The 19,270-nt window shown below is 42.1% G+C and overlaps 1 protein-coding gene across 1 annotated transcript in view; it reads right to left on the bottom strand.

Annotated features, from left to right (window-relative positions):
- OBSCN (obscurin, cytoskeletal calmodulin and titin-interacting RhoGEF) overlaps window positions 1-19,270 on the bottom strand; it is a 193,346-nt gene that overhangs the window by 54,357 nt on the left and 119,719 nt on the right. Inside the window, exons 71-89 of the mRNA XM_086741706.1 lie at window positions 17,281-17,568; window positions 15,479-15,751; window positions 12,787-14,142; window positions 12,165-12,443; window positions 11,456-11,534; window positions 10,972-11,090; window positions 10,229-10,426; window positions 9,774-9,806; window positions 9,571-9,669; window positions 8,900-9,118; window positions 8,022-8,088; window positions 6,923-6,951; window positions 6,492-6,620; window positions 5,525-5,664; window positions 4,179-4,379; window positions 3,752-3,843; window positions 2,945-3,118; window positions 1,343-1,502; window positions 8-124 (exon numbers count right to left, since the gene is read on the bottom strand). Of these exons, the coding sequence (XP_086597832.1) occupies window positions 8-124; window positions 1,343-1,502; window positions 2,945-3,118; window positions 3,752-3,843; window positions 4,179-4,379; window positions 5,525-5,664; window positions 6,492-6,620; window positions 6,923-6,951; window positions 8,022-8,088; window positions 8,900-9,118; window positions 9,571-9,669; window positions 9,774-9,806; window positions 10,229-10,426; window positions 10,972-11,090; window positions 11,456-11,534; window positions 12,165-12,443; window positions 12,787-14,142; window positions 15,479-15,751; window positions 17,281-17,568 (4,052 nt within the window). The remainder of the gene's footprint in view (window positions 1-7; window positions 125-1,342; window positions 1,503-2,944; window positions 3,119-3,751; window positions 3,844-4,178; window positions 4,380-5,524; window positions 5,665-6,491; window positions 6,621-6,922; window positions 6,952-8,021; window positions 8,089-8,899; window positions 9,119-9,570; window positions 9,670-9,773; window positions 9,807-10,228; window positions 10,427-10,971; window positions 11,091-11,455; window positions 11,535-12,164; window positions 12,444-12,786; window positions 14,143-15,478; window positions 15,752-17,280; window positions 17,569-19,270) is intronic.

The raw sequence follows: 19,270 nt of genomic DNA, 5'->3' as shown, positions 1-19,270 counted from the left end.
TCTTCACCTTGATTATTGTCTGATACTGCTGGATCCTGTTTATGGGTTTTTCCAGGTAGTGCTGCAGTGGTGGGATAAGTGGCTGTGAAGGATCTTCGTTAGTTAAAATTTCATCTGTGTATCTCTGAAAAAAATACAGAGGAGAATGAGGAAATATTACTCCCTGGAAAATTCTCATATGATGCTGGTTCATAGACTTAACTCAGCCAAAATTGGACAGCGCTACCAAACCTTGCTACTCCATATCTCAGGCATTTGTAATCCTCTGCCATCCTTTATCAGTTAGTTATTATTTCAGCCCCCAAGATGTCTGAAATGCTGAATTTGTCTGTTTTTTTCAATGCAGGACTGACACTGGGGAAATGTGATCTAAAGTCTGCGCAACCAGATGGTGTGAAAGGAAAGATCAGCACTGTCAGGAGATGGGAGGGCAGGAGTGAGTGAACTCAGTGCCAACAGGCAGTGCCAGACCTTAGTCGAGAATGGTCCATGTGTTTGCAGTGCCAGCAACTGGAGCGAGTGAGGGTCTGAGCACCACAACCTGGCGTACAGGTCACAGGGTCCATGCGATGGGACATCAGCCACTGAGCTGGACGTTTATCCTTTCCGCTGACCTGGTGCACGTGGGTGCAAATGTGTGCAATTTGACAGCAAACTTCAAGCTGGACTAGCTGCAAGTAGGAGATCCAGGGTCCAGCCATGGACATCAGGGAGGCTGAGAGCTTGTGCTGATAATTTGAAGGATCTTTGAATGTGGGGTAAGTGTTAACATGTGCATTTGTTTTCTAGTGAGCATCAAGCTGGACTAGCTGGTGAGTAGGAGGCTCATGGAGAGGCTAAAAGTGCTCAGGATCTGGGATGGGGTATCAGATGGACAGAAGAGCCATGCTGCTACTCAGGGGATCCACGAACACACATGTGCTCGTGGATCTGGAATGTTGTGTGTGTATTTTCACTAGTCAACTTCAATCTTGAGCAGCTGGAGAGGAGAAACAGGATTTGCCTATCTATACTAGTATTTTATGTGAGTTCGCTTGGTCTTATAATGTGGTGGCCCTTAAAACATCCCTTAATTACAATTACATAATCCCAGCCACATTCATATCTGCATAACCTTTATAATATTCATAAACACATAAGTATATGTAAATATGTTCCCATATTGATTGTACCTACTAGGAAGAGCTAGACAGCGAACACAAAATTATTATATTTAGCAAAGATTTCCCACAAAGTTTTTTAATAATCCTTTTCAGGATCACATTTATGATCAATAACTACATTTCTTCATACAGTGGGTTATAGGATGCATGTTCAGCAGGTACTTTGGCTGCGGTTTTACCTTGTAGAAATCCTGGACAGCTTTGCTGACAACAATTGCCTCAGCCTGTATCCTCCCCACCAGGTACGGGATGTACTTATTAAACTCTGCTTCGTGCTTAATAAAGCACATGGCCACATCATCGTCAGTGTCACATTTCTGCAAGCCTCGGAGGAAGACACTGCAGAGACAAAGAAAAAAAGGACATCTGAGGAGAAGGTGATGGAATGAGGCTAGAATACAACCCCAGCAGCCAGACTTTTAAATCAGGCCATTTCAGGTTAACACAGATTAAAGGAAATGACTGGGGTAAATAAGGAATGAGGGATGTTTAGCATTAAAGTTCTCAGTTCCTCTTCAACCAGCATGATGCTGTCCCTCTCAGCTTGAATGTATGAAATGCCCTGCCAGGAAGGTAGGGAGAACTTTCAAGGCCTTAGCTCAAGTTGGGAAGTTAACCTCGCCCCAGATCCTTATGCCTCAGTTTAAGGATCGATGAGCCATCCATATGAGTTAAGAGAGAGATCCCCACTCTATTTCACAAAGGATGTTGAGACAAGTTCACATGCACAAAGAGTTTTAGCAGTGTCAGTAGCTGATGACATGCATCACCTCTTGCAGCTGAAGTTACTTTTGAGGAAAAACAAAAGGAGAGGGAGGGAGAAGAGAGAGGGAGAAGAGAAAGAGAGGGAGGAGAGGGAAGGGAAATCTATTCTCGTGGCCCAGCCAGGAAAGAGCCAGATGTCCCACACAAGCTCCTTCCCATTGCAGAAGCGGTGGCCCCTGTAATGCTTTTTCCAGAGCAATTATTTACTTTTCATCACAACCTGCTCAAATTCGTTATTGATTGCTCCTGCTTATGATGCTGCTAGCACTGAACAAAGCACACTGGGGAAGATGTCACACACTCACTGGTTGTTGAGCTTTGTACATGCATATTATTGACCCCCCACCAAGGTAAACTGAAAGTTAGGACCACAGGATAGGAAAATGAGGAAGAAAGGGTGATTCTTATGCTGTTGGCAAGGACTTTCCATGAGAATGATCACTTCCCGTGACAGTAAGGGTATCAAGGTTCCAAAGGAAGCCTCCTAGCAATGGAAAGCCTAAGGCACATAAGACATTGTACACCACCTCTTCTCCCCGGCAAGTAAAAGTATTTCAGCCTGGACCTTGGGAAGTCACTTCGTGAGCAGCAGATCTGCAGTAAATCCTTTCTTGGAGTAGGCAGAGGCATTGTGCCACAGCGTTGTAGCTGAGCAGCCTGCTACAGCTGGATGTGTTTTGAATGCGTGGATGCTGGCATCAGTTTTAGACAAATGTGTCTCTGTGGAGACACCACTGAAGTGCCTGTAAGACCATGCTGCCTTCTTGTAATAATTCACTGTTTCTCAATTAAGTTTGCTTAAAAGGGTAAGAAATAAGCTGGACATACGAGTCCCAGCCCTGTGCTCTGACTTAAGCTATGCCATCATCTATCATCCCAAAAGGACCATGAATTCTCTTGCACCTCAGCACTACCAGTGCTCCACATCCTTCACAGTAATAATAGTTACTGTGGCTCTGACACCAGGTATGTGAGCCACTCTTTGATCTGAAATTAATGCATATGGGAATGCCCACCTGGAATGGAAGCGAGTAATGTCATCAATATTTCTGAAGATGGTGGATTTCTGAGTGGCAACAACTCCTGGGACATTGGGACAGGTCTCAGTGTACTTAAGGTGATGAGTCTGGAGGAACTGTAGATCTTGAACGTAATCCTCTTCTGAGATCAACAGCTCTTGAATAAGAACACTGAAAGGAAGATAAATAGGCAAAAAGAAATCACAGAAAAATCATCACAATTATCCTTGACATGCTGAGAGACTTTTAGGCTCTGAAGTAGAGATATATATGATCAGAGGAACAGGCTCCCTGGAGTGCGTTGACTAGATTCCCTCTGGCCATAAGAGAAACTTAGACACCCTTGCCGTTGAGTGACACTTATCTCTACCGTACAGACATCTATGTTATGGCAGAAAAAACAGAGTGTGAGCAACAAAAGGATCCATGTAAAGTAGACAGTAGTAACTTCAATGCCACTTTATGCAATCAAAAAAAAAAGCAAATATCTCCATGAGAGCACGCTCAGTAGTCTGCTGCACTGCCAGGGACTAACATAAGCTTGAGTGTCGTCACTCCCTCTGTAGACATCATCCTCAGATATAGGGCACCCCAAAGAACAGAGGTGGAAGCTGAAACTTCCTAAACTGACGTCTAGGCTTTTTGTGAAATCAGAGAGCTTCCAGAATTACATAATGTAAATCCCTTCTTTCAAGTCACCCAACATGATTTAGACAGTGACTCTGATGGAAGGGACCTAGAAGCCAACATTCTTGTTAGTTCAAAAGGCAGGAAAACTCAAAGGCACAAACACCAAATGCTCACCTTAGCTTCCTTTTATATTCATCTTCAGAAACACACTCTCCAGGGAACTCAGGAGCTTCTGTTGTTCCCCACTCTGGTGACACTGGTGACAACTAAAACACAATAAAAAAAGAAACATTATTCTTTTAAGTTAATAGTGCTTTTATCCATGTGCACTGAGGAATATCCTTCGTGTGTTCACAGTCCCTTTCAACAGTTCCTAAACCACTGTGAAATTTCTTTTTTGCTGGAGGATGATTAGGTCTTTCACACCCAGGCACCCTTGCACACATACAGAAACACTGTCTAATTAAAACATGAAAATGTCCAATCATGTTACCGACCACTTCAACAACGTCCTTGTTCATCACTCCTTGCAGAAGGCTTGGCTCTAAACTGCAACAGGAGCAAGTAATTTTACATGAAAAATAAACACAGCATCAATCACCTTTAATTTCTTATCCAGATAAGCTGGAGATACCCAACCCTGTCGAGAGGGGCTAGATTTTGTGGGTTTAGTCCTGACCAGCCATTTCAGAGGATGAGCTGAATCAAGGACTTCCACGTATTGGCCTTCCTTCAAAGTGATGGTCTCCCTGTCAGGGGCAGCAGGCAGGTAGTCAGCTGTGACCATGTAGACGTCAAAGATCTGCAGGCATGAAATGACAGTTATTTTGTGCTCTAAAAATAGAATACAGTAACACCAGCAGAACATAAGTGCTTAGCTGTGTTTAATGTTTTAGTCCCCAGCCCTTGTACAACAAAGATAATCACCACTTGATCTTTGCAAGTGGAAGACTAAGTCTCCAGGAGGCTTAGGCCATATTTAAAAAAATGTTTGAGGTGTTTTGGATTTACACTTCTAAACAGTGAATTTTGCTCCCAAGGCAAAACAAACACTAGTCTTGAAAATGTCAAAATGGGTCAACATTGTCAAAGGTTTAATTTGGGGGGTTTTTTTAGGAAATGTTTTAATGACATTTAGGGATGGAGCACCTCTCCTAAGAGGACAGGCTGAGAGAGTTGGGGCTGTTCAGCCTGGAGAAGAGGAGGCTCCATGGAGACCTTATAAGCGGTCTTCCAGTACCTCAAGGGGGCTGCAGGAAAGACGGGGAGAGACTCGTCAGTAACGCCTGTTGTGACAGGACGAGGGGTAATGGTTTCAAAATAGAGGGGAGATAGATTTAGATTGGATATTAGGAAAAAATTTTTTACACTGAGGGTGGTGGAACACTGTCCCAGGTTGCCCAGAGAGGTGGTGGATGCCCCATCCCTGGAAACATTCAAGGCCAGGTTGGCCGGGGCTCTGAGCAACCTGATCTGGTTGGAGATGTCCCTGCTTCTTGCAGGGGGGTTGGGCTGGATGACCCTTGAGGATCCCTTCCCACCCAAACCATTCTGTGATTCTATGAACACATCAAAAAGTTCTAATTTTTACAAAATTCTAATTTTTCTTGGGAAGAATTTCTCAACAAAATTCTTCTGACTGATTCTATCCAAGGCTACAGTAAATCAAGCTGTAACTTTCTGAAGCTCTGCCATGAAAGCAAAAAGTGCCAAATAATGGGTATGTTTTGGCCATATTGACTTGAAAAATTTGTTCAGGATCACACAGTGAGGATCAGAATTTGATTCTCTGTGCTCTGTATCACAGACCTAATATTTAAGTACTAAATATACCTACTAAATTGAAGTTCATCCCTAAAGGAGATGGAGATCCTTAAACCATAGGAGACTGGTCATTTTAAGCAAAGGTTTCTCCTAGTCTCAAACTTGTCCATAAAGATGTCATACCTCTCCTCTGGAATCTCCATCTTCAGATTCAGAGGAGGACTCCTGAGCAATGGATGAAGGTCTGGATCGTCCATGGCGAGGAGATGCAGAGGGAGTTTTTGACTCATCATCACTTTCTGCACCTGGCACTCGAAGTGTAGCTAAAAAGCAGAGCAACAGTAAAGTGTAAACTAAAGGTCTTCAGTTTGAACATGAACCAAATGTATAATAATATTCAATTTCATAAAAACCAAATATTGTCTAGGAAGAGTATTTGTAGTATTTAGGGAGAAATCCTATTGATATTTAGGATCAAAAAAATAATTGGGACATTTTAATACACAATGTTGCATGCTTGCATGTATTGCCACTGCACAGTAAGAATATTTGTAGGAGAGATAATGCCTCTATTTTTCTTCAATATAAAATTTTACTACAAGGTAATCAGTATATGATACACAAACCAAGATTTTTCATTTAATTCAACAAATCATTATATTACTGCACAGCTGTGCACACAGTTTTCAGCCTCAACTTGATTTTAAAATCCCACTGTGAGCTAAACCGGAAGATGTGGGAAGTCTTCAAAATGAGATTGCTTTCAGACTCAGGAGTGATGAATATCTGAGGAACTCAAAATACCTAAGATGCTGAAAATACACTTCCATTTTTACAACTTGCCCTGCACTCTAAAGCTTACAGTTATGCCTGCTTATTTAAATAAACACTGTGTGCATAAAATGGACACTTAGTTTACTGTAATAGCTTTTTTTCTAGTTCAAAAAGGTAGACTAAGACATGCAATTTGGATGGACTCTTACTGAAAGTTCTTAGTCTTAAGCATTCACAAATGTTCATATGCTTATGTAGGATGACCTTCAAAACTTGCTTCACAGATCTCACTGATATTCAAATTCCAAATGATCCCTAAAAAAAAAGATTGCATCTTTCTCTACACTAAATAAATCGTGTTTGCAAAGTTCCTTACCCTGACTTATTTTTGCAGACACCATTTCTGAGATATGTGAGGTGAGTTTCTGGAAGAACTCTTCTGAGCCAACATCAGCTAATGAAATAGGGCTTTTGAGTACACCTTCTCTACCAGCTTCAAGGTCTCCTGGAAAAGAGAGAGTTTTCTATTCAGTAAGCAACGTCATCGGAAAGTCACATTTTTTGAGTAACAAAAGCTTCTGTGGAAGGAAGATCTAATTTTCTTCACTTCCTCTGTTTTTAAAACAGTGCTTGCTCACATTTCATCCAAATAATTCACACTTGAACACAGGTGAGGCCTTGAAAGTTCCAACATTTCAGACAGTTTCAAGAAAATAGGATAAAAGTGGGTGGTAATCATGAAACACAGACAACCTCAGCTGTAGATGTGAAGGGCAGGAGTAGGAGAGAGAAAATTGCTTCTCTTACCTTCTCTTGTTTCAGAGGGATGAATAGCTCTGAAAAAGAAAGAGTAAAGCAGAATTAAAATTAAAATATGTAGTAAGGAGAGCTAAATGAGAAGTATTCCCTCCTTCTCACACCATGCACGTAAAGGCTGGGAATATCTAAGTTAGGACTCTGATTTGGGCTGCAGATGCTGGTAGCCGACACTCACCAGGGCCACTGTAAGAAATGAGGATTGAAGCACTTGGCTCGTATGGGCACGGAAACACTTGGGTGTCTTATTCTTTGAGTCAAATCCCATCTGAGAATTCTCCTTATTCCTGACTTTTATTTCAAACTATTGCTTGAGCAGACCTGGCTGCTAAGGGAGTGGGCTGCAGAATAGCAGAGTAGCCTCCATCTGCCTGGAGCTACTGGGATTTTTATTCCCAGCTAACACTGGAATAAAACTATTACAGTTGGAGACATTATGTCAAGTGGGATCTGTAGTCTCAGTCAGTTTTCAGTGAATTAATGCTCAACAATTTCCAGTATTCAACAAGGTTTTTTTTTGTTTGTTTGTTTTTCCAGTTGCTCAGCTCAGAAGACAGGTGAAGTCTTCTAGGCAAGACATATTCTAGAAGCTAATGTGTGTTCAGGTGGATGTCGCTTTTCAGACTCTGTCTGCCTAGTATCAAAGCCAAGAATGGCAAATCGACAAGGTTATTCTTCAGATGCATTTGCAAACAAATGTGAGCAGAACCTTTTCATCTACTTTTTTTTTCTGTGAAGCATCAGTGTATTTCCGTGTTGGCAAGTAAAAGCTGGACCTCGACTCTGTGAAATTTTTTGGCATTCTGCTTAGGAGATGAAAAAGTAGCAAGAGTTTTTTACATGACTTACCCTATTTTTTTTTTTTTTGTCCTTGCTCCCATCCTCCCTGATAATCAAGCATTAAGGGCTGGCATTGATACTAGAATATTTATAGCATTGTCCATCCTAGGACCTCAAACTATTTTAACTCTGGTGCTGAGACATGAATATAAAATATACAAAGCGAACACCGCCTAAGAGTGACTCATGGGAACTTCTGCAGAGCAATACCTGCATTGCTCCACTTCAGCGTGGGTGGCCAACCACTTACCCCAGTGTGGTCATGATGGCTTCTGACACCATCACACGCTCCTGGGTCAGAACTTCAGCCTCTTTCACTGCAAGATCAGGGTTTATTGTTAGGGGACAGAAGGCAGAGAATGTTCTTTTTATGTATTTGATGTAGGCACATCTTCTAGACATAGATTACTGGGAACACTGGAATACTGAGTCTACCCTGTTAGCAGCTTCTGACCTGGGATACATGCTCCCACTCATATGATGCAAAAAGTTTGCTCCTCTTCCTGCTCACACAGAGGTATGATTGTCTGATTTCTCTACGCTGCTCAAACTATGCTCCTGTAGCTCTTGGCACAGTAAGAATGTGAGATGCAAGGAAGGATAACAGAAAAACGGAGTCCTTCACAGTGCTGCCCCCATTTCCAGCCTATGTTTGCTTGTCCCTCATTTTACTGAAGGAATTGTGCCAGGAGAGGCCTTGGAAAGCTCTGCAAAAGGAGACTCAAATAACTCTAGCTGCCCTAAGGCAATTCTAGAACGCAAAATACCTTAGCAGAGTGAAGCACTCAAAATAATTTTTCAAACGGTGACTTTTTCTAGTTACTTTACATTGCCTTTCTTCCTTTCTTTTTCTTTTGTTCTTAATTTGGTTGTTTCTTAGACTTGCCTTCTGTTTATACAGAAAAGATGCTGCTGCTAATCCAAGATAGGGTCAAATCTAAAACGTTATAGAAGTAAAGAGTATACTCATTTGCAAGGCAAGAAAAATCATTGGCTAATCTTGAGAAAATGCATTTTTTTTTTCAGTTATGATTTGATTAATGTCTTTATCAGTTCTGCTTGTTTTTCGCTTAGGCACAGTATAAAAGGTAACATAGAGAACATGTCTGTATTATAACAAAGATTTACCATCCACAACTTCCAGGGTGGCGGTGCAGATGGACTGGCCAGCCTTGTTGGTAGCAATGCACGTATAAGCTCCACTGTACTTCTTTTTAACATCCAACAGGATTAGACTGTGATGCATATTTGAACTGGCAAGTTTATACCCAGGAGTGTCTGGTTTAATCCACAAGATATCTTCCCGAGACTCTTCTTTCAGCCAAGTAATAGTTGGTGGTGGATGTCCTAAAGGAAAACCAATGCAATGAGCTCTAATTTTCCTAGTGATGTTCCTTCCTTACAATTATGAGCCATGCTGTGAATAAATGCTATTTTGATCCAATTCCTGATATTTTTCCAACAGTAGACAATGAAAAACCAAAAACCTTTCTATGGCACTCTCGCAGGGACATGAAACTTTTTTGTAAAACCAAAATCAGTAATCACCACATCTTTGTAAGACTAATAAATGTTATTATCCCTGTTTTTACAAGCAGGAAAATGGATTTTGCATCCATTTGATGTGAAAGATGCTTTTCTGTAAAGCATAAAGTCTCTTACGAAGTTGAGAGGAGAGTCCCAAACTTCAGATACAGGAGATGAAGTTACAATGACTCAGGCCAGAGAAAGTCTAGAGTGTGCCATGAACTTATGCAGTTCAAGTGTTATGCAGAGAGGTGAGGTATCTATCCACTTACCTTCAACTTTTACAGATAATGTGATGCTTGCACCTTTTTTCACCTTTTTATTAGTAAATCTTTCTAGGAACCTTGGTGGTGTCAGTTGCTCATGGGAATCTGAAAATGACATTATTGATGAAACATGGTGACACCTTCTGTGTGAGTTTAGACTACTAAAAAGTCCTAGGGGTTCTGTGATCACCTGCTGTGGCTTCTCTCACCTGTTTCTGTTGGCTCTTCTTTCTCATAAGGATCTGTAACACAAGGAGAAGAAACAAAATTACAAATGCAAATACCTTTCTTTCCATGAGTTGAAGAAAAAAAAAGTTACTCCAGGGAATTCCTCCTTGCAGCAGGTATTACACAGAAATGTTACTATGATTCATAAGAGGCCCTCAGATTTAATAAAATGAACCATTAAAGTTAATGAGTTTGTGCAGGAATAAAATGTATGTTTATGAGACAACAGGCAGACTTAGAGGAGTGACATGTCTCATCTTTGGGACACAGTAATTTTATAGGTGAACCAAGATTAAAGCATGTCGTCTCTTGTCTACAGACTTCCCCACCTCACTTGCCTTACCTTGGTAGGCTTTCTCAAGAAAAATAACTATGTAAAATAGAAAGAGCCACTGCAACAGAGAAAAGCAGGTGCCAAAAATAGCCCAATACCTACCTTTGACCACAAGCCTGGCTGAAGAATATGCAGAACCAGCAGAGTTGATGACAAATATTGAGTACTGGCCAGCATCTTCTTCAGTGACATCACGAATTTCCAGCGAGTGGAATTCCTGTTTATCAGTCTTCAGAATGCGATCTGAAGCCTTTAATGGCTGTCCGTTTTTGAACCAATAGAGACGAGGCTGTGGGTACCCTACGAGAAGCGGTTACAGACACAGAGAACAGAATGCGTTGGCAACATCAATTTAGGAGCATCTCCACACAGGCAGATCCTTCTGAGCAGGAGCCAAGGAATCCTCAGCTCTGCCCAGGGTTGCTGTTTCAAGGACTTACCCAATTAGCAATGGCTGTAAATGCATAAAATTCTATTTATCTGTTAAAGTTCTTTCCTGACTCTTAGTTTCTGGCACTCCCCATATGGGCGCCATGTGCAAATGCCTTCCAGGTTGGAAAGGTAACACTTAGGTCTGATTGATAACGTACACAAAGAGAAAAGTAGAAGCCAAAACAGTTCTTATCATTTTTGTAGTCAGACTTTGGGTTTATCTGTCTGAGTTTGCTGCAAAAGTCAATGTTCATCAGCATGAACATATTCTTCTAAGCAATGTTTGTGCAAATGTGGTGCAAGATGCATGGACTGGGGTCACAGCTGCAGAAAAGCATGTAGGAAAACCTTGTCCAGGTCTTCAAACTGACAGCAAGCCTGGAACAACTGACAGTACGGTAGGCATCCCTCACCTTTAACCTTCAGGTGAAATTTAGCCAGTGATGCTCCAGGTGCCACACGAATATCATGAAGCTCATCGAAGATCTGGGGCAATTGCTCCTCCTCAGTAGTAGATTCCTCCTGTTCTCGGCTAAGAAACAATTAGAATTAGAAAGGAGAAAGTCAACAAGCCAGAAAAGAGTTAGGAATCGGAATTATCTATTTTAGGTTAATTCAATCTGTGGGTTTTGTCACCATGACAACAGATCGAGCACCACAGGACATTAAAAATTATGGCGTGATACCGCAAAGAAATACCCAGGCAGGCCTGAAGGCAGCCAGAGGAAGTTTGCGCATGGTAGAGACCAGCTGTTGCAGTTACTGCATCTCAGCTGGTCTAGCTGTTCCTGTGTGACATAAAACTGGCCCTGCTAGATATAGCAAAACCAGTCTTGACATAAATATACATATTGATCTTATCAAGCAAGAAGTTAGAGCTAGAGTTCGATATTTTACCTTGAAATATATTCTTTGGCACTGTAGTAAGAAGATGTCTCTGTTGCATCTGCTGCTGTCTCATAGTCAGTGCTGGTCACTGTTAAAAAGAAAAGGAAATGTTTTCTATAATCTGAGCTTTGAAGCTATTTTTCTTACTGTAATTATAGTTTCCCTGCTAATTTAAGTGACTGGCAGGTCGATTTCATACTGCTACTGCAGCAGGATCCCACACGTCCCTGGATTATGGAAAACACCTCTGTTTATAGAATCATAGAATCATCGAATGGTTTGAGTTGGAAGGGACCTTTAAAGCACATCCAGTCCAATCCCCCTGCAAGGAGCAGGGACATCTCCAACCAGATCAGGTTGCTCAGAACCCCGGCCAACCTGGCCTTGAACGTTTCCAGGGATGTGGCATCCACCACCTCTCTGGACAACCTGTGCTACTGCTCTACAACTCGCATCATAAAAAATTTTTTTCCTAATATCCAATCTAAATCTGCCTCCCTCTATTTTAAAACCATTACCCCTCTGAAAACCTTTGCTCTGAGCCTTGCCTTAGAGTTGGAAAAACCCAACCAAACCCAAGAGTTTTGCAAGTGAAACGTTTTGTGAGCAACACATAAATTTTTCTTAACGTAATTTTTTTTTTCAAGAACACCATCATTTATCCACGTCTCAGTAGGACCCTTTCCCTTGTGTTTTCTACAGTGATTTTGAGACTCACAGTCCACTCGAAGCTCAGCCTTGGTTGAAGCAACTCCCATGTTGTTTTCAGCGAGGCAACGGTAAACACCCATGTCAGTGGGGACCACAGCTGTGATGATCAGCTGATGGCACCCTTCCTGGTCTTCGTTGATCATGTAATGATCATCTTCTTCAATAGCTTTTCCATCCTTGAACCAGCGAACTGTGGGGAGTGGTTTGCCGACAACAATGCAGTCAAAGCTGACTGGATATCCATCTTGTACCTCTTGGTTTTGGAGCTCAGTCAAGAACATGGGAGCTAAAGTCAGAGCAGTTAGAAGAGAAGAAAGGATTTAAGTACAATAATCATGGCATTCATGGCCATATTATTGTAGCAGGGGGCATTTCCATTGTGAAAAGCAGCTTTGTAGATAAGTCAATGCTTTGCAAGCCCCTCCTTCATCACTAATCTCCCTCCTCTCCCTCAAAATCAAATAATAAAAAAATTAATTTGTTTTTCCAAAAGTTAGAGGTTTCCAGGAAAATATCTTCACCAAATGAAAAACAAAGGGGTTTTTAGAAGATATTAATGAGTGAAAGGATAACATTCTGACCTGCTCCAGCTGCCTTTTCCAAAGAATAAACAAGTTTATTTCACCTACCTGTATCAGAAGTCAACAAAGGGGGTGGAGGTCTCACTACTGGTGGTGCAAACTTCCCATGGGTGGGCGGTGTGGCTTTCCCAATACGCAATTCAATTTTTTTAGGGCCTTGTTCCAAAATGTCAATCTCCACGGGAATTCCAAGAGCACCAAACATCTCTCTGAATCGAGTAGCGGCAGTTTTTGCCTCAGACAAGATCTCAAATTTGATGTAGATGTACTGGTCATCCTCACGATATGTCTGATGGTCAACCACCTCTATGTCCCCTTCATCTGCACTGACAAAGAGCTCTTCCTCCACATCAGATATCTCTGTTGAGATCTTGGCTTTGAAGAGTCTATGAAGTCTCCTTCCTGCTTTACGGAAAGCATCATCCAGCTCACTGCCAGAAGAGCTCTCTGTCTCACTATCAGTGCTTTGTTTAGCCTGCTTCTCCTTACGAAGAACTTGAGGTTCCTGAGTACCAATAACCACCTTAGCACTGTGTGAAACCTTGCCGTATCTGTTGGATGCTTCACAGGTGTATTTACCCGCATCTTTATTTTCCAGGCCAGTGATAATCAAAGAGCAGGTCCCATCACTGTAATTGTCTATGTGATAGTAGCGACCGTCTGAAAGCTCTTCCCCATCTTTCAGCCAACGGACTTTCATATCAGTTTTGCTGTGGGCCACACACTCGAGGTGGAGAGTGCTTCCAGGCTCACCAGAGAAATCTTTGAAAGTCTCGGTAAACACTGGGCACTCTTGCTGCTTGATTTCTTTCCTGACTTTGTAGCCTTTGAAAGCAGCTTGGATCTTTACAGCGGCCTTGTTCATGGAAGGATCATCTAAATCTGGTATTTCTGATTCTGCTGGCTTAGCAGCTGAAGCGGCTGCAAGAGTCTCCACACTGGATTTCTCCCACTGTTTCTGTGATTTGCCTGTTGAGATGGACTGAACCTTGCTAGTAACACTGACAGTTGTCCTCCCAGCTTTTTTGAGGTAGTTTACGAGTGAGGGAGTCCCAGCTCTAGACTCATCATCTGAGCTTGTGAAAGAGAAATCTGCTTCTCCTGTCCTAGCCAGCTCATCACATGTGGAGTACTCCTCTGAGTAATAGTGAGACATCTCTGCTTCCTCCTTCCTCAGCTTCTGAAGTTTCTCGTCTTCTTCAGGTACCTCGCTGATGGAATCCAAGGTGGGCTCCCGGCTCATCCGGCGTTTCTTGGCCAATGCTTCCCACAGGAGGTGAAGATCTCCCTCCTGAGCAGCCTCAGGAGGCAAGCTGGGCTGGACGTGGCCATCTACCAGCTCTTCCGGTTGGCTTGCAGGGGATGCTTCCCTGGCAATCTCTTTTAGCATTGTCACTGTGGGAACTGAGGAGAGTTAAATTGATAAGATGTTAAAATGCAAAGTCTATAAGTAAGCTTTGGGAAAGCACATGCAAATGTTATTCTAAAGCCTGAGCAGAAGAGTATCAGTGGCATTTAACTTAGCATTCTGTTGAGAATAAAATGTGAATTTAATTTAACTGGACCTGGTCCTGGGCAACTTGTTCTAGGTGACCCTGCTTTGAGCAGGGGGGGGTGGACTACACTATCTCCAGAAGTCCTTTTCAGCCTCAACTATCCTATGATTCTATGCATGCACTTAAAACATGGTAAACAACATTTTTTAAACCTAATAAATACATTTCTACCCTGATTAGATGTTGCAGTGGACGAATATCTAGTTAAGACTAGATATGACCAGAGAGGTGTAGATGCCCCATCCCTGGAAACGTCCGAGGCCAGGTTGGATGAGGCTTTGAGCAACCTGATCTGGTTGGAGATGTCCCTGCTCCTGGCAGGGGGGTTGGGCTGGATGACCTCTAAAGGTCCCTTCCAACCCAAACCATTCTATGATTCTATGAAGACTGTCAGTGGAGCCTGGAAGGCTATTCAAGCTCATTCCATTTTACAGCTTGATAGGGCCTCACTGACTTTCATGAATAGATCCACCGGCTATAATGGGAACTGAAACTCCCACCTCACCTGGAGGCACCTGCCTGTTTAGATGCGTCCAAGTCTGAAGGTTGTGACTTACCCTCTGGGACATATTGACTTGCCTCTGCATAGTGCCCAATGACCTTTGAGATGTCCCAGGCTGTCTGGGACATCCACATGTGGCTCTCAGATACAACATGGGATCTATGAGTGCTCTGGGTCTCTCTGGAGAAGGAGGTGGAGGCCAGGGGTGATATCATGAAGTGCCTCAGTGGTGCTAGATGTCTGTGTGTGGGCCACTGAATCTCACTTACAGGACACAATTTGACTTCCTAAGCACTATGACCCAAAGCCATTTGGGCTGTCCAGGACAGTGGGCTGGCTGATATCACACAGAACATACGAAAAAGCCCTCACTTTCTGAAGTGGTAGCTGAACGTCAGTGAGGATACTCTAAGACATCTCAAAAGGCACCAGAAACCCATGTAGAGGCAATGATATCCCACCTTAAATATCAGACTCAGGAAAATCTTATCTGAGCAGCTTAAAGCTGTTAGAGATTCAGAAAATCTGGGCAAAAATACTGGGAAAAAAAAACTGGCACAAATCTTTGTGGATTTTAGACACGGCTTGTAAAAGAAAATTAATTCCAGTTCAAGCTGTGAATCTGCCTCTGGATGTCCATAAACAGAACATATTTAACATCACAGAAATGTACTTTCTGTACCTTCAAGACACAAGCTGGCAACAGATTTGACTTCTGGAGAAACCATGCAGGTGTATGTGTCCTGATCTTCAGGTTTAAATGCATGAATAATGAGTATCTGCTTTTTTCCATCAGAGAGGATTTCATATCTCCCTCCAGATTGTATTTGTTCTTTTCCTTTGAACCATGTCACTCTCTCTTCAGTTTCACTTGATAATTTGCACTCCAAGCGAGCCACCTCCCCTTCCGACACTGATCCTCCCACCAAAGGATGGGTGATTGTAACTGGAGGTTCTGCAATGACAAAAAAAGTGAATTAACACAAAGCACATACTGCATTCTGGCTTCAAGGAACTCCAGATCACTCTGTAAAGTACCCAGGCATCCCATCCTTCATTTATAGATTCTTTGGCTGTTGTAGACAACCAAAGGGAAAAAAAGAATTCACTGGCAGCATCCGGTTTGTGTTTCTCAAGATAACCCTGAAATAACTGTGCAAGCTCTCCCAGAGGTTAAGCCAGCTCCATTTAAATATATACATGCAAAAGTGGTCGCATTTTTCACATTCCTGTGTTTATTTGCTGATCTTCATTTACCCATCACCAGTATTCAAGCAGTCCTACAGATTCTAGCAGATCTTAATGTTTAGAAGTGAAGAAGTTCTGAAGTAAGACAAGAAAGAAACAATGAAAAGAATAAAAAAGAGAAGAAATTATTAAAATCAGGATTCATCCCAGTCTGGAAAGTAAAAAAAAAACCAAAACCAAAAACATTATATCAATATATAAATAAATTTTTTATGGTAGCTTAAGAAGAGTTAAAAAAAAAAAAAACCTCAAAAAGCATAAAGAATTTAAAAATATAAATTCTCTGTGTCTTTTTTACTTTGGAAGGAGGCCTGCCAATGACATGTCATTTATACGACAGCCATACTCAAAATGAAGTCAAGACAAATGCATTAAACGCAGAGATGTTGACTGGGATGTAAAGCACACAGCTGAGTTCCCAAAAGCAGCACGCTCCTGAAAGGGATCTGCCCCTCTGCACATCTCACCGGGGTGAGGGGACCACTGCCCAAAATGCCTTGAGTTTGTTGCAGACAAAGTCAACATATGCAGAGTTACCGGGGTCCAGCACTGGCAGTTGTTATGTTGCAAAAACATCATTGCATGTCTGAGCCTTTAGCAAAAGAAGATTTTCTTTTTATTATTATTATTCTCACTTTGAGGAATTTGTTGGGCACTCAGCTATCACAGAAAGAGTTACAAGAAAAGAAAGACTGGGGGAGTGGCTCTCCATCCCACTGTAGCTTCCAAAGTTTCACCAACAGACAGCAAAGGAACTGCGTCCTCCATCATCTCTTTGTGGAAGTTTTTGAAAAAGATATGCAAATAATATATTGAAAGAGAAAGATGGGTGAAGAAGACAACGGTGCCCACCCTCTGCATTGGTATCAGGGTCTTGGTTACCCCAAATGCATTCCAGCATGCCCCTTTTGACTCATTCCATCCTAACTCCACCAGAAAAGAAACTCATGGTGACCAGACAACATATGGATGCAGTGCAGGCTGCAAGACAGCTTGGTGCAGTTTGGAGAAAATAAGTATTGAGTACTAACAATGCAGCAGGTTTTGTTTGCGTCAGCCTAGGATGATTTTTTCCAAGCTCTTTCTCCTCTACTTTGTTGGCAGCAAAGCACTGAAAGACGTTGCGGAATGAACTCGTCCAGGAGATGCCTGGAATGGGTGAAGCAGGCATGCCATGCGAAACACAAGGCCTACAGCAGCTCGCAGTCCTCTATGGGGACATCTCTCCTTTCTCACCTAGCTGCACCATCTGAGGGAAGTGCACCGGCTCGCTGGCCCCAACTTTGTTTATAGCTGAGACGCGGAATCTGTATGGTTCACCCGGGGTGAGATTGTCCACCATAAACTCCGTGTTTTGAATAATGCTCTTGCTGCATGACTGCCAGCCAACACCTGGGATTTTTCTCTCCACATTATAGCCTAGGATGTCACAACCGCCGTCGCTCAATGGCTTGTACCAAGACAGAGTTACAGAGTGACTGTTCTTACTTAAGACTTCTGGTTCTTCAGGTGGATCAGGGTGGGCTGAAGGCACAACAGAAGTCCCGTGATGTACGACATGAGCAATAAGGCTTTATACTAAAACAACCAAGAGCTTTCTACAAGCAATGAGAAGGAAGCACAACAGATTCAGTTTTTGTCTTATTGTAAATTTTTGTGGGTACATGGCCTTACTGTGAGACATACCTGTGCGCCACTGAGTTCTCCTTCATCTGTCCTGGTCTACACTGCTAATGGACAAACATTTGTTCTCCAGCTGCCCTCTCAGTTATTTAATGTCACATATTACTGTGATTTTTTTCCTGCTTCTTTGTCCTACCTAGCTCAAAATAACAATGATTCTATACCGTCTGTATTACCAGGGACTTAGTTGAAAATTTCAAGTACATTTGGGCTTTGATCTTACATATTTCAAATCTAACCTTGATGGAAATCAAGCTGTCATTGAACTACAGAGTAACTCTAGTAATTTAATAGCGAGTCACTCAATTTTCTGTGTAATTGCTATATGTGTCATGGCATCAGGCAATAACAAATGAATACATGATGGTAATGGAGTGGTGTCTTACCAGACTGGCTGCTGACAATGGTACTCAGTATGCTGGAAAATGTTCCTCACCTAATTTATACTTTGGCTTAGGAGATAGAAATAATTCTTTTAATGTTCAAGTTCAAGGCATTTACCAAGTAAATGACCTGCCACGATGTACCAGTCCAACAAATTAAAGGCAAATAAGGTCAACAACCAGGTATTTAATTCTGGACATTCCTTTCCACATAACATATAAGCTTATTTTCTGTATTTTCCACCAAATTTCATACAGAAAACCTGTCAACAGGAGGAGTTCATAAGGATAGTATTTTGCAGTTCCTAAGTTGTAGGTGCCCCAAATAAGATAACACTGTTTAGAATCCATCAACAACCGATGATTTTGTGGAAATGAGTGGAAGATACCAGGGATCTCTCAAAGTCTCAGAATACGTTAGGCAGATAGACTACCGATAATACTTTAAAGAAGGGGTGGTTTAAATTCAAGGGGTTAATTTGAAGAATCAGTGGCTCTTGAACATCTGAACTACAGCGTACAGCTAAAACACATTGCAGTTATCTCATAACAATTCCCGGGGTTATGGTGGCGTGATGTTGCTGGGTGATCCACCTACCCCACTCTGGGAAGGAGCCAGACTTTGGATGCTGGAATGGACATTGATGAGTCATTGGTCTAACCTGCTCCATGAGGGAATTAGGCAAGTATGGTCTTTCCTACTTGCAAAATATTGCAAGAGCCATTCACTCTTCTCTCTCTGAAGTGCAAGATGGGTGTTTCTTGGATCTCACCCACATGAAGATTTTATTATGCAGCTCAATAATCTGTAGTATTTGTTGCCTTGCACTTGAGCAGATTTCAGAGTTCTCTGCTGCCCTGAACAGTTTTTCCGTGTGTACTCTAGTTCAGCTCCCTTCTGTATCTACATGTTTGTTGAGGGTGATGCTGAACTCTGAGTAAATTGATTTCTGTTAGATTCTATGTTACACTTGACGAAAGACTGCATCTAAAGAAAGCTGGTGAACATCTCTACCATCTCTAGCTTGATAAATTTTTTTTTCTGATGAGATGAACTATTTCTGGTCAAAGAACAAGTAGCCCAGCAGTATCTTCTCAGACTAAGAACACTAGCTTGGGACATGCAAGGCAAAGAGAAAAGAATCAGCACAAAGAATAGA

The sequence above is a fragment of the Chlamydotis macqueenii genome, chromosome 2, assembly GCF_036417535.1.
Source record: "Chlamydotis macqueenii isolate bChlMac1 chromosome 2, bChlMac1.mat, whole genome shotgun sequence".
NCBI classification, from domain to species: domain Eukaryota; kingdom Metazoa; phylum Chordata; class Aves; order Otidiformes; family Otididae; genus Chlamydotis; species Chlamydotis macqueenii.
The sequence above is the reverse complement of the archived record's forward strand: the minus strand, read 5'-3'. Positions and strand labels throughout refer to the sequence as shown.